General features: G+C 47.7%; 1 protein-coding gene across 5 annotated transcripts in view; it reads left to right on the top strand.

Moving 5' to 3' along the window:
• The window catches only part of LOC133351352 (ubiquitin carboxyl-terminal hydrolase 47-like), a 48,435-nt gene extending 33,798 nt beyond the window's left edge, over positions 1–14,637 (top strand). For 3 of the 5 annotated variants that reach the window (XM_061566482.1, XM_061566484.1, XM_061566481.1), the window contains 10 exons: positions 660–851; positions 2,712–2,837; positions 3,572–3,731; positions 6,036–6,132; positions 7,219–7,364; positions 9,528–9,607; positions 10,854–11,003; positions 12,049–12,144; positions 13,622–13,777; positions 14,354–14,637. In XM_061566482.1, the coding sequence (XP_061422466.1) occupies positions 660–851; positions 2,712–2,837; positions 3,572–3,731; positions 6,036–6,132; positions 7,219–7,364; positions 9,528–9,607; positions 10,854–11,003; positions 12,049–12,144; positions 13,622–13,777; positions 14,354–14,614 (1,464 nt within the window). In that variant the 3' untranslated portion in view covers positions 14,615–14,637. The remainder of the gene's footprint in view (positions 1–659; positions 852–2,711; positions 2,838–3,571; positions 3,732–6,035; positions 6,133–7,218; positions 7,365–9,527; positions 9,608–10,853; positions 11,004–12,048; positions 12,145–13,621; positions 13,778–14,353) is intronic. The other 2 variants (XM_061566483.1, XM_061566485.1) reach the window with 1 other exon arrangement.
• Positions 14,638–15,482: the final 845 nt, after the last annotated feature.

A 15,482-nucleotide genomic window follows, 5' to 3' on the forward strand; every position in this document is an offset into this window, starting at 1 on the left:
CGAAGGTTTAATTTGCTGCACCATCGTGTAATTGTGTTTTAACAATCTGTCACCTTTCTCACAAGCTGATGACTTATCACTGTTGGGGCGGGGAAGGTGTGGATCATGATTCAATTGAAGAATCTTTTGTCCTCTCCGTTGGTCTGTCACCATTATTCACTGTCGTTTGTTCCTTCAGGGTAAATACAACATTTGCGTAAATCATAGCTTATTACGTGCACGATTCGCTGCAAGTGCCGTGACCGTAATAATTAATATTAAGAGACAAATTATTACTCACGTCTACACATCTAAAAGTTGGATTTGTCCGTCCAAATTTAATTGTCAACTTGCATGAGAGATGGTTGGCGGCTTGCGGGAGGCCTTCATCCAGCAGCGGCTTGACCACTGGCGAAGATGTGAACTTTACTCAAACATTTTCCGATGTTTGAACAGCACCACATGTTGAGCGCTTTTTAACACGGCAGAGAGCACCACATTGTTGAGTGTGGTTTCCCACTGACCGTTGTACTACGAACAATGGGGTTCAGGTGGGGGCTATCCATGTAGTTGGCACCTGCGGCGCTGGTCCGCGTGACCGTGCCCCCCCCCCCCCCCGCGCGCCTTGTTTGACGCTCCGCCGCGCGTTGTCATGTGTGACGCCGTGCGTTGCCGTGCAGAAGGCGAATGCGGCGGAAGAGGCGCGCGTGCTGTGCATTGTGACGGACACGACCCGCGGCGACACGCAGCGCATCACCGTGAACCTGCCCTTCTCCACGCCGCTGCGCGAGCTGCAGGCGCACGTGGCCGCGGAGGCGTCCTACCAGGCCCACACCTTCCTGCTCGTGTGGAAGCACGACGAGCATGCAAAGGTCAGTCTGCCGACGCTCGTTGTCGTCGTCGTCGGACCGCGATCGTTCTGCTGCTGGGGTTCGGGGCTTCCCACCACCCCCCCTCCCTCCCCCCCCCTGCCAACCATCGCTGGATTTTCATCCTTGCGACGTAACGAAGACAGAATCTCCCCCGTTGAGCCATACAGACGGTTGGGCCAAGTGCCGTTAACGAGTGCGTATGAAGGCCGGTACGGTGCACTGGGGGGTAGTGGGCCATGGGGGGGGTAGTGTGGCCAGCACCACTCCCGTCGCTTATGTTTAATACACAATGCACCAGGTACTCATTGAAGGCTGATTCAACCTTGTGGGCAGGTCCAGGTATTGGTTCAGATAATTGCCACTGAAGTGAACTTGCCAGGTTTGCGGCACCGCTCCCTATCCACTCGGCTACAACTCCACCCATGTACTAAACTACACTTTTTATTTTACCACGTAAGGCCAGGTCACAAAAGTGACCTGGTTACAAGTTATAGCTCAACGGAGTGGCTTATGTGGAAAGTTATAGCAGCTGCCAAATACTCTAAACGCACGTTTGTATGTATACATGTTGAACTTCGCACCATTCATAGTCATGCTAATCGGAGGTGCGGGGAAGGACAACAAATGTGGATCTAAAAACCGGAGGACCCGGAGAAACATCCACGCGACCATGGGTCGAACATGCCAACTCCAAATATACAGGCGTCAGGGTCGGGATTGAACCCACCACCTCCTTCATACCAGGCGAGGTAGTTAGAAACTTGCCACCGTGTAGTGACTGTCCACTGAGCGCCTGTACATCGCCCCTGCTCCGTAGCGGACGTCCTCTCGGACGCGTCCCCTTCTCTTCGCTGCCACTCACTCCATTGAAAACGCTTGACAACACTGTCATGCGGTTTTACAATTAGGAGTGCACTGAATAGTGGGTGTAACAGTGCATGCATGCATACATACACACATACATTCATTCATTGATGAATATTGATCCTTAAAAGCGTGGAGTCGCATGTCAAAGAATCATTGTTTTTGATTTCGGGGGATTATTTGCCAATGTTACATTTAGCCTAAGGGAGTGACGAAGCTACGAATGAGATGGAATAATAAGAAACAATACTCATGGGGTAGTAAACACGAGATGGAAAAACATATTGAATCTCATATCAAATCGCACCTCTCAATCACGACAATTTGTTGACTCACAATGGTGAGCGAGGAGTGATTGTGGTGAATTGTTAACACCTCTAGCGGTCATGGAAAGGTAATCCGTTAAATTCCCACTTTACGCTCATGTTACATGCATCGAAACGTTTGCAATTGATGCATCTATCATGGAAATGTTATGTATTGGCTAACAAAGCGAATTCGGCTGGAAAAATTAGACGCAATAACCAAAAGAATTACACACGAAACGGTAAAAATGCGGACAAAAAAATGCTGTTTCCTGAATATAATCGTTACTTTGAATCCTCACAATCCATCAGATTATAGAGGGGGGGTGCTGCAGTGTATGGATCACCTTTGAATTTCACTGTTTGGGCAAATACCAGATATCTGATTAGGCATTTTGCCGGAGTGCCAACCCCAAAGCCTTTAAGTTGTGAGTTTTAATCTGTGGTGTGGAAATTCCCACACCGAAGGTCAGGAGTTGGGATGAGCACCACTCTTTTGTTCGTTTGAGCAAATAAATAATCTTGATTTGGCCTTGCATACATTATATCTGAGTATATGGTCTAAATATTGAGTTATCGGCATGCATGAATGAGTGGTGGTGTGGTGAGTGACTACATGTTTCAAACGATTAAAGGAGTCGTGTTGTTTTTTAACAAACGTGATTCCTGTGCCGATGTTTGGTGCGAACAGGAACCATTGAATGGAGAGTCGGAGGAGTCCCTGAAGGATGCTGGCTTTGCCGAAGGAAAGAAGAATTATCTGCACCTGACCGACAAGAATGGGATACAACCTCTTCCGGCTCCGCAACCTCCACCTGTGAGTTCGCCTTCCTGGTTCTGAATCCATTCCGTGAACAGCGCTGTTCAGTGAGTCCAAACCCAACATCTTTGGAATTAAATTAAATTTCGTGTTCGTCCCATCAACCAACGGGACCTTCTAAAACATGGTGTTCTAGCACTTTTTGTTTCCGCAGTGCAAACGCTGGACCGGTTTCGACATCCCGAGTCACATCACCGTAGCATGGCTTGTATGTTTTTTTCCAGACCACACTCAGCCAAATGAGACTTTCAGACAAAACCGTTTTAAACGAGTGCTGCTGGAAAAGATTCGTCAAAGATTCCCGAAGGCTGATGGGTAGTCGGTGACCTAAATGTTCGTGCTTGCTGTGTACCCAAGTGAAATTAAGGTTGGCAGATGCAGCATTTGGATTACGCTCGTACAGTCCCGACATAGTAGTGACGTCATATGTCACTAAACTTGTGTTGCGATCGAAACATCGTGATATTGTTATTATCTCTTGATTATTTTTTCTATCTACGTGGCTTTACCGAAAGACCCACAGATTAAGAGTCTCTTAGCCACCACTTTTAGATGCCCCCCCCCCATGCCGTTGCCAATCTCGCCTGACGGGGACGGCGAGTTGGATTTATGGAGGCAGGGCGACGACAATGGTATCGATAGGATTGACTCCTCGCCGCACTGCGAAAGAAGTTCTACATACGTACTTATGCGGTTAATTGGAGGATTCGAGTTTGTGGCACCGTTCTCAGGATGACTCTGGGGGTACGAAGGGGCCCGGCGGTGGAGGCGGCGGCGTGGACGAGAACGGCCACGAGAAGGTGACGGGCTCTCCTCCCAGCGAGAGCGTCGCAACCTGCGCCAACGATCCCGCCGGCCCTGCTTATGGAGTCCTCTGCAAGTCTGAGACCGGTAACCATGGTGCACCATGTAATTTACTGTGCGCTTTTCAGCGTTTTGTTCAATCCACTGCTGTGATGTTAAATCCCTCGTCCCTGGTATGCTGGAGCTGACCCTGATGCCTGTATATTTGGAGTTTGCATGTTTTCTCTCCCTGTGGTCACGTGGATTTTTCTCCGGATCTTCCAGTTTTTCCCAGCACATTTAGAAACATGCTTTTGGAGTATTTCGCCGCGATAAATTTCCACGTGATAAGATACTTCGTTGAGCTATTATTTGTGACCAGGTTGCGTCTGAGAAAAAGCGCTATGTTTCTGATTTGGGCCTTACCTGGTAAAATAAATAGTTTAGTATTCGGACTGGACTTGAGCTGGAGCCTGACTAAAGCAAGAAACAAGCCGAGTTCCAATCATTCGTGTTCCCATAGCAGACTCCATTGTTTAACCAGGAGAGAGATGACGATGCACAGGCCCACTGAGACAAGCAATGCATTGCCTCTTTGCAAGGGCGACTTCAGAATCAGCATCTTGATTTATAATGGCGGAATCTGATGAAGCTATAAAGCTCTTTTTCACAGATGTCCAGTCGACTTCGGATGGGCCACTCAAGAATTAAATTATTTGATTCCATCCACCCCTCAAGTCTCTATTCTGCCACCCTATGCTGCCCATGTTTGGGAAGCGATCTTTAAACAAAGTCGAATGTACGAGTGTGTCAGGTTAAGCTATTTAAAGTTAAATGCTACATTTTAAACTGAATTATCACGTAGATATTATACACACCTAGGGCTGTGTCCCACCAGGCTCTCCGACATTCGTTTAACTATTCGTTCGTGAGAAATAAAATACTTTAAAATCCCAGATTGTATATTACAAAGTATGCAAGTTACTTCACAGTGATGTCACTTTATTGCTATAATGACACACTTGACCTTGCTAAATACTATATATATAAACTATTGTTGATAATGCTTTTGGCTGTGCCAGGATGGAGGAGTAAAAGTTGGAGGTTACAGGCATGGGCAACGCAATGGGACCCAGAGATCAGAGAGACAAAGGGAAAGCCACCGCGGCAAGATGCTAACTACCTCGCCTTGTGTGCAGGAGGTCGTGGGTTCGATCCCAACCCTGACTGACGCCTGCTGCTGTATATTTGGAGTGTGCACGTTCTCCCCGTGATAATGTTGATTTTCCTCCAGGCCCTCCGGTTTTTCCCTTCAAATTTGAAACATGCGTTTTAGAGTATTTGGCTGCGATACATTTCCACGTGATAAGATACTTCGTTGAGCTGTTATTTGTGAGCAGGTCGCTTCTGAGAAAAAGCGCTATATATTTGAGTGGGCCTTACAAGGTAAAAAAAAAAGTTTAGTTTTAGTTTAGATATCACTCGCCACTGGTGTTAATCACGGCTGGGCATCAAAGTCAATGTCACCTAGTTAATAGCACGAATGTGCTTATCACTACGCCACCGCTCTGCTTCATACTGTTTACTACACCCTTTACTATACCCTGTTAAATGCAGCTGCCTGCCAACCCCACCACGCCCTATCAGAGCTTGCCACCCAGCACAGTTGGCAATAGCTCAGTGCGATGCATATCTCCACGCCCTGGCAGCTGCAGGTCACCCTGCGGTGCCGTATGGATGCCCTCTGCTGCAACGCAGCTGTGTACTTTCGGCGTGTTGTTGTTGGGGCTGTTAAAGTCTATTTATGTTTTTGTGCATTGCTGGTAACCGCCTGGAAAATACACGGTGAACACCGTTTACCGGTTTGCCACAAACACAGAAACGTCCAAAGCAATAAACCTGCTCTTACATTTTTATTTAAAGCTTTCGTGACTGCAGGGATTCATATTCTTGGTTCTTTAGGTAAAGTCACGTAGGCAGCCAGAGTTGATAATGCTAGTTGTAATTATTGGCGAAACGTCCTACTCTGAATTGTAAATGTTGTGGGATTACTTTCCAACACACCAGTGTGCTGAACTAGTAACGAATTTGCATGTTTTCTTTACGTAACAAACCTTACTAATTGGCTGTCGGGTGGTGAGGGGTTTAATGATGCATTTATATTCACGCGATCTAACTACAAAAACCTCTTATGGATAATATTGGTCGCGAAAGCCTATGTGTTAAATTAATGTACCATTGACGATGATACCAAACAACACCACTTACTATGGATAGGTGGTCTCTGTGGCATTTTTAGAACGTCTCCCAACGGGGATCACCTATAGGTTCACGTCGGAAAGGGTATTCAGTGAGGAATATTTTCTTTTGAATGTTGACGATTGGCCTGATCGTTGTATTTGCCTTTTCCAGGCTATGTGGGCCTGGTTAATCAGGCCATGACCTGCTATCTGAACAGCCTCCTGCAGACCCTGTACATGACCCCCGAGTTCCGCAATGCCCTCTACAAGTAAGTGGCCAACCTTTGCTCGTCCACGTGGTTTCTCTTGCAACGATGGTGGCTTGGCCGATGCGATTGCAGGCACTTTGAGCCTTGAGCTACCGATGCTGGAAAATGGTGCCGGGTGGTTCGAGCTCCCAAGAGTTTAAATTACAGACGCTCCGCAAATTAATTCGGCAAAATGGATAAAAAAAAGTAGCAATCGTCCCATGACTAAATGCATGTAATAAATTAAATGTTATCATCATTTACTCTTCCACTGCTGGAAAAATGAATTCCCCCACATTATCCAATCCATTAATTGTGCGTCAATTTGACGAGCTATCATCAGCACTGTGCGAGATCTGTTCGGGATGTCTTCGAGAACTTATTTACGGAAAAGTTTGACATTGGTGCGTGAAGGGCGAGACTCCCGCTTTGCCCGCACATGACATGAATGGATGTGACAATGCGAGCCAATGGGAGTTCTGTAACTTCTTGCTGTAACATGTGTGTCTAATCACGCGCCACTTGGCAGATGCCGTCACAATTTTACTGAGTGCAATGACCTCGGAGAGTTTTGCATTCGGGTTTATGAATACTTTGGCGTGAGGTTGATCCCACGCTTACTTGCGTAACGAGCGTCGCGCACTGGTGTGTTCTGCTGTCAATTTGTTTGTTTCTTGTGTTGTAATTGACTGGATAGCACGAACACGTAGCAGGCAGGCGTAATTCTTCGTATTCAGCCGTGATATTGGGAACAGGCCATTGCGAATAAGAGGGGTTTGTGTGGCAGCAAATTGGTTATATTTTTTATTGATAATATGATAACAGTAAGAGTTTTCGTGATTTTTTTCAGTGTTAAATTTATTTTTACATCTTAATTTAACTTCATTATTTTTGTTGTTGTTCCAACTGGGAACGGTTAATAATTGAAAGAAAAAAATGCCATTAGGGGGTCATTTAATATTTTTGGGTCACCTTAAAAGCATCGCGGCAGGCATTTCCCCCTCCACACGCCCCTGGCGACGGTTCCCTCGTCGGTGCCAGGGACGTTGATCGTTTTGAACTCGCGCCCAACTCCCGTTGTGCCGCCGCGTTCTTTTGTGCCACAAGGTGGGAGTTTGACGGCTCAGAAGAGGAGGGGGACAAGTCCATCCCCTTCCAGCTGCAGAGGCTCTTTGTGCAGCTGCAGACGAGCCGCAAGCGCGCCGTCGAGACCACCGATCTCACGCGCAGCTTCGGCTGGGACAGCAGTGAAGGTGAGGAGGAGGGAGGGAGGGAACGGAATGAGGGAGGGAATGAGGGAGGGAGGGAGCAAATGAGGGGAGGGAGGGAATGAATGAGGGAGGGAGGGAATGAGGGAGGGAGGGAGGGAATGAGGGGAGGGATGGGATGAGGAAGGGAGGGAATGAGGGAGGGGGGGGGGATGAGGGAGGGGGAGAATGAGGAAGGGAGGGAATGAGGGAGGGAGGGAGGGAATGAGGGGAGGGAGGGAGGGAATGAGGGGAGGGAGGGAATGAGGGGAGGGAGGGAATGAGGGGAGGGAGGGAATGAGGGAGGGAGGGAGGGAATGAGGGGAGGGAGGGAATGAGGGGAGGGAGGGAATGAGGGGAGGGAGGGAATAAGGGAGGGAGGGAATGAGGGAGGGAGGGAGGGAATGAGGGAGGGAGGGAATGAGGGGAGGGAATGAGGGGAGGGGGGGAATGAGGGGAGGGAGGGAATGAGGGGAGGGAGGGGAATGAGGGGAGGGAGGGAATGAGGGGAGGGAGGGAATGAGGGGAGGGAGGGAATGAGGGGAGGGAGGGAATGAGGGGAGGGAGGGAATGAGGGGAGGGAGGGAATGAGGGGAGGGAGGGAATGAGGGGAGGGAGGGAATGAGGGGAGGGAGGGAATGAGGGAGGGAGGGAATGAGGGAGGGAGGGATGAGGGAGGGAGGGAATGAGGGGAGGGAGGGAATGAGGGAGGGAGGGAATGAGGGGAGGGAGGGAATGAGGGGAGGGAGGGAATGAGGGGAGGGAGGGAATGAGGGGAGGGAGGGAATGAGGGGAGGGAGGGAATGAGGGGAGGGAGGGAATGAGGGGAGGGAGGGAATGAGGGGAGGGAGGGAATGAGAAGGGAGGGAGGGAATGAGAAGGGAGGGAGGGAATGAGAAGGGAGGGAGGGAATGAGAAGGGAGGGAGGGAATGAGAAGGGAGGGAGGGAATGAGAAGGGAGGGAGGGAATGAGAAGGGAGGGAGGGAATGAGAAGGGAGGGAGGGAATGAGAAGGGAGGGAGGGAATGAGAAGGGAGGGAGGGAATGAGAAGGGAGGGAGGGAATGAGAAGGGAGGGAGGGAATGAGAAGGGAGGGAGGGAATGAGAAGGGAGGGAGGGAATGAGAAGGGAGGGAGGGAATGAGAAGGGAGGGAGGGAATGAGAAGGGAGGGAGGGAATGAGAAGGGAGGGAGGGAATGAGAAGGGAGGGAGGGAATGAGAAGGGAGGGAGGGAATGAGAAGGGAGGGAATGAGGGAGGGAATGAGGGGGGAGGATTGGGATAGTCGGCTGTTGTCAAGCAGAGTTTTGACGTGAGTGTTTCTCGTCACCGGAGTTGAGGGAGGGTGCGATGAGAAGGTAGAGCAGTGATGAAAGAAGAGAGGTGGGCAGGATGCACACCAATTAGGATCTTGTCAAAAATATATATATTACCCAGTAAATATTATCTGATACAATAATACTATAATTTTTTTGCCGGTTTTATGCCAGAGCTGCTTGCAGAGAGACAGGGTAGCAGTTCATCTTGGTGGCGGGGCCACGCCTTTTGCCGTCTCGTATTCCTCGTATTTCTCGTATTTGGCATCGATTAAACAACAACATAAAAAAACTAAAATTGCCACATTTGAGATACACGACGTTACGTAACACCCCCCATACAGCAGCACTTTTCTGCAATAAACACGGAGAGCAATGTGACACGCATTAAGCACATCTGTGTTTGATGTTTTCTTTCAAACTGCTTTTTGTGTTTAGTTTGTTGTCCTTCCCCCCGCACCTCCGATTAGCACGGTTGACTACGTACGGTATGAAAGAAGTTAACCATACGTACATGATATAATCAGAAAGTTGCAATGAATGGGTTGGGGGGGGGGGGCACGTGTACAGGATGGAAGAGGACACGTTACCAACATAGGCATTGCTGTGTCAACCAGAGGTCAGTGACCAGAGCGAAGACCTTAAGCTAGATTAGTGGGATATTGGAAGATCAAACCTTGGAATTTCGGTGCCAACTATGAAACAACTGAGCATGCCAGCAGCCGGAATGAAGCATTGGTGAGGTGTCGTGCCATCGATGGCTGTGATGACACCTTGACTTTCAGGGTTAACCCCAATAAGGTTCAGATGAACGAACGGCTCTGCGAGGCTTTTCATGCTGCTTTTGTTTTCAGCTTGGCAGCAGCACGATGTCCAGGAGTTGTGTCGAGTCATGTTCGATGCCTTGGAGCAGAAGTGGAAGAACACGGAGCAGGTATGACACCGCTCCTCCCAGATGCAACACATCACCCCTTGTGTTTGTTAGCTTTGTATAACGAGCTTTAAAATATATCAATGTTGTGGCCCACGATCAGAGTCAAGAACCGTCTTTTTCATTTGAAATACCGGCCAATTCTAACTCTTGCCTACACGCTGGAATTGGGGTACCTACAATTAAGCGGGTGCCTTCACTTTGCAGTGAACAGTTTAAATTCCTCATTTACCTTAGGCGTAGAGCGCTCGTACCGCTGTTAATTGCTGCATTGTGCCATATATCACACAATGGTGCCAATTCTCAGCAGTTTGCTCACACGTGGGTTTTTGCTTGGATGCATGTATGCATGCTTTTGAATGCATGGTCATGGATTTTCTTCCTGCTCTCAGCATCAATACATGAATGTAACGTGACAGCCCGCGTGTGTCATGTAGTGCTTTGGAGGCAGCTCGATGACCAGGAGATGGCAGTAAATCAAGGGGGTTCACGGCCCCCTGTGGGTTTTCTTAGCGCACTCCGGTTTCCTCTCCAATACCAATAGCCGCCATTCACCACAAAGTGACGGTGGTGCCACCACAGCACCTGTGCCAGGCCAGGTGCACTTTGAGACCACGTGAAGTGTCGAAGGCTCGCTGACAGGAGATTATGGGACAGACCCGGGTGCCATGGGTTGACTGACTGAGATGACCTGCAGATGCACCAGCTCTACCCCCTATTGTGTTTCCTCTCACCCCCTGAAAAAAACATACATTTACAAGGTATTGGCCAAGTCTATCAATGTTATATATTCCTGAAAAACAGCCACAAGACTCTATGACACTTTCCCAGATAAGAGATATATTACATTTACGTACAATCGATTTTATTTACGTGCCGGTGTATTGTTGCTCTGGAGGCTGGGAGATGAATGATCGATGTTTGGTCGCCGCGTTGATGATATTTGCCATGCGAAGGCTGCCATCTTTTACTCCATTACATTCCCGTACAGTTGAAAACTCTCCAATGTGCGACTGTGGTCATCCAGAACAGACCGTACAGCATATCACGACACAATGCCACATTTACAAATACGAAGGAGGCATCACAGCGATTCCCTCCCCTGCTCCTGGCGCGGTTATATGGCTTGACCACCTGTGTGTGAAATTGTAGTCTTTGCTTTGCGTCTACATTAGCCATACGAAGGGAGAAGAAGACGTGCCAGTCTGCGGTGTTGATCATGTGCGCTCTTCGCCTCCCACTCGACCAGGCGAATCTGATCAACGTGCTGTACCAAGGCCAGCTGAAGGACTACGTACGCTGCTTGGAGTGCGGCCACGAGAGCTCCCGTCTGGACACCTACCTCGACATCCCTCTCGCCATCCGGCCGTTTGGCTCCAACCAGGCGTACTCTAGCGTGGTGAGCTTCCGTTGTTGCCGCAAACGTCGTTTACCAATAAGCGTGTCGGTTATTCACGAACTTGCTATCCCAGATTTTGGCTATCCTCGAATTGCATCTGGAACTCTACATGGCTGCATTGAGAGAGAGAGAGAATGAAAGTGGTGAGATAGTGATGAGAGAGAATGTGACGCAATAAAGTGATCATATAAAATGATGCATAGCATAATCATAATTTAAGGTAAGTCTATTTACAAACTATAATTTATTACTTCAATATTTATTAAAATGTACTTTATGTTTATTATGACCAATAAATAAAAATTGTGATTAGAATTATTTTGTATTTAATAGCTTAGGGCAATATTTCTATTCACGACCATCTTCAAAACGTATCCCTCGCGAATAATGAAATGCGGCAGTTTTGTCGACAGTAGAATTTGCCCCAAAGTGTGTCCCTGCTTAAACGAGCACTTGGGGCGACGCTCATCCTCGGTGGTGGCTCAGAGCCAGCGGTGGAGATTACAAGCACCCCCCACTGGGGACTTGTTTTGTTAACCTTGGAGATGTTGACCGCCCAACTGTGATTTAAACTCGTAACCTTCTAATTGCTTTTCTTGATTTGAAGCTTTCGTGACTGCAGGAATCTATCCTCTTTGGTTATTTCGGTAAAGTCACGTAGGTAGGTAGATACCTACGTGACTTTCCCGAAAGAACCAACGAGTATAGGCCTGTTGCTGTAAAGGGCTGTGCAGCAGTATGGTGGTTTGTGTTGAGCAGGCCTGTTGCTTTATAAACGTGCGTTTGCAGTATTTGGCTGCTATAAATTTCCACATTGATAAGCCACTTCGTTGAGCAATCACTTGTGGCCAGGTTGCGTGTGAAAAGAGCTACATAGCTCAGTGGGCCTCACTTGTTTAAAATACAAATAGTTTTTAGTTCATAATTTGAGTTTTCTGCCGAGGGTTGTTCAGTGATATGTGGTGGTTTTTGTGGCAAGCAGCAGGCCTGTTGCTGTAAAGGGCTGTGCAGTGACACCATTGTGGTCGTGCTCTTTGTCTGGCAGGAGGAGGCGTTGCAGGCATTCGTGCAGCCGGAGACACTGGATGGCACCAACCAGTACTTCTGTGAGCGCTGCAGCAAGAAATGCGATGCCCACAAGGTGAGCTTACGGCCTGGTTGAATGAATAAAAAGTTGATTTTGAAATAAAATAATCGTATTTATTATTTCGGTCACCAAGAGGAAAGAAAGATTCTTCCGTTTCAGCACACATATAGACTTCTAAGTAGGGTTGCCTTGGATGATCCCAAGATGATCCTCTTGTTCAGGTAAGCTGTCTTGGGAAATCTCTTGAGTCTTCCCTAGACAATATAAGCCCCAGTTTTTATCCGTTTCTTCATCATACACCACTCAAGACAAATCACTTACATGCCGTTCTCCCTCCTTGCATTGTAATATATTCTTCCCGTGATATTTTTCCGTTATTTACCCTCATTTTGTGTAGAACTGGCCTTGTTCTGCAAGAGAAAGGGCCATTTGGCCAAAATGTGAAGGTCCTTCCTATGATTGACAGTAAAACGCCCTGTATTTAATTCTAATGAACCAGCCGTTCATTGCATAAGTTTACCGAGGCAGCCACTTTGCACATTGTTTATTGTAAGGTGTACAGAGCACGTGATACACTCGAACAGGGGTCTCTATGTTGTGGAAATCTTATTGCCGTGCTAATCCGAATACTTGATAGAGACGTTGCATTATGCCGAGCGTCAAATTCAGTGGCTGCACACTTCTTATTCCCACGTAATCTGTCTTGGAATTATGGAACGTCAGAGCGAGCAATGGGGGGCGATGCTCATCTCCATTGACCTTGCTGAGCCAATCGTAGAATTCCACATTACCCTGGTGCGGGCCAGCTTTTATCAACAAGATAACCACTGTTGACTTCCTACTAAAGCAGCTGTCATTTTATCGTCTCGGAAAGGGGTGGCGAGTCAAGTTCACCCCCGCCCGGGTTTTGAACTTGCACTACCCTGCTTTTATTATTCAAGCACTCTCATCACAACACCACAGGGCTGGCTGTGTGTTATTATTGTGAGACGAACTCCGGTGTCCCCTCTGCCTTATGTTCGATTTTCCTGTGGTATTATCACTGTAAAGTGAGCCCGACAAGTTTGCACAACTTTGCTATTTTGTTCTCAAATCCTATTCCTGTTTCGTTTTCAAGCATATTTTCTCGCAAAATAATGTAGATTATTTTTCTTACTCAAATAATGGGTTACTTTACGCAGGGTAGGCTGTGGTAAGAGGTTTAGATGTGGTTAAAGGCCTTTTGTGTTCTTGTGCTTACCAGAATGATGTCATCAGCCATCATCCATTTAATGTCCAGATTGTCGATCCCCTCTTGAGGGCCCTGCTATTTGTTTGCAGCTCAACAAACAACCACGTTTGCGCCGCCAGGATGAAAATATTTGATTGATTCGTGAATATAGACGATACAAGTAAATCAAATCAGATTGACGACACAGCGCTCGCGTCACACTAACACAGGCCGCCACCTGCCCTCCTCTGTGCCAGCATGCGTTAGTAACGACTACCGTTGCGTGTTACTGAGAGCGATTCCCGTTCTCTGCTTCCGCAGGGCCTGGAGTTCCTCTACTTCCCGTACCTGCTGTCCTTGCAGCTGAAGCGGTTTGATTTTGACTACTCCACGCTACACCGCATCAAGCTCAACGACCGCATGACCTTTCCCGATCACCTGGACCTCAACGCGTTCATCGAGGCCCCCGATGAGGAGGTAATGCTCAGGACACGATGAGAGAGAGAGTGCGTGCCGTTGTCACCCTGGAGAGAAGGCGATGGATCGAAGTAGTGGAAAGTAAAAAGAACGCCGAAAGCGGGACCCTACCCCAGTGGACAAACGCTTGAAAGAAGACGAATTAATAAAATGTTACGTTTGATACATTCTTGATTTTCTTATGCGTTGTTCTACATGTCGTTTACATGAGAAGCCACTTTGTTGAGCTATCACTCGTGGTTAGGTCGCTTCTAAAAAAATAAGTTAAAACCTCTGGGCCTTACCTGGTAAGATAAAAATAATTACATTTAATTTGTATATTTTTAAGTGATTTGTTTACCTTTCCTCTACTTTGCACTCTTACCGTGTGTTTGTGTTGTTTGTTGTTGTCACGTTCTGACCTGCCCCTGCCGGACGTCTGCGTAAAAGAGCTTTTTACAGCTTGTCGGATTCCTCCAGCCTAAATACAATTTTTAAAATTCTGATTCCACATGCACACACGCTGCGCGTGTGTTCAGTGGTCGCACGTGCAGGTAATCTCACGCCGCGTGTGTGTGGCCCCGCGTTTTTGCGCAGAAGTGCGGTCAGGCAGACAGCTGTGCGGACAGCGGAGCGGAGAACGAGGGCAGTTGCCACAGCGACCAGCTGCTCACGGATTTCAGCTACGCAGACGCCGTGGACGAGGGCATCGACCTGGAAAACAGCAGCCTGGGCGAGCGCAATTGCAAACCCGTTCTCGCCAAGGTGAGGGGTGGGGGGGGAAGCGTTGTCCGGCACGCCGCGGTGGCTAGGAAGTGTTTACTACCTCGCCTGGTCTACAGGAGGCCGTGGGTTTGATCCCGACTCTGACGACACCTGTATATTTGGAGTGTGCGCGTCTCTCTCTCTCCCTCCCCCTCCCGTGGTCGCGTTAACTTTTTTCCAGGTCCTCCGATTTTTAAATCCTTTATGTTAAGTTCACTTGCTTGCTTGCTTGCACGCTTATGACCGTGTCGTTTTTTAACCCACTTCCCGTGATCCAATCGAGCTGACATTTTGCACACAGACTCGTTGTGCGTGACAATTTAGTTTCGTGAAATTTATTTTCCAAAATGTTACGCTTTTTAGGATTTTTTTAAATATTTAATTACCAATTGCTTAATGGTGGCAGGCAATCATCTGACCCATAGGTGGCAGCCATCTCAAGCCAGAGGACGCATATAAAGGATTTATAGTGAAAAACTTTGTTTTTACGGGTTAATTTTTTCCCCTCCACATTTACAAAATGTGCATTTGGAGAATGTTGCCGTTATAAATTTCCACGTGATGAGCCACTTTGTTGGGCTATCATTTATGGCCAGGTCGCTTCTGAAAAAGAGCTGTAGAGCTCAGTGTGTCTTACCTGGTTAAAATACAAGTACTTTAGTTTTAGGTCAATCATCCCTGCGCAGCATTTCCTCTTGATGGAAAGTAAAATGTGCTGGCCGTTGAACCAGGGCAGCTTCCCGCCATGAGCAGATGTTAATTTGTTTTGACATCTTTGAGCAAACATCTTGTATCGCATGTAGCCCCAACACATTTTACCACGTCGTGATGAAATGCACGTGCATGATATCAAAGAGATTTTGACTCGTCACGCTTCTGGTGCGTGTTTGATGTCAGCGTTATTCTTTTTTTTGTATTGGCAGAATCTATGAGCTTACAACACATTTTGATAAAAAAAACA

This window comes from Lethenteron reissneri, chromosome 37, assembly GCF_015708825.2.
Source record: "Lethenteron reissneri isolate LAM-NWPU_2019-01 chromosome 37, ASM1570882v1, whole genome shotgun sequence".
NCBI lineage: Eukaryota > Metazoa > Chordata > Hyperoartia > Petromyzontiformes > Petromyzontidae > Lethenteron > Lethenteron reissneri.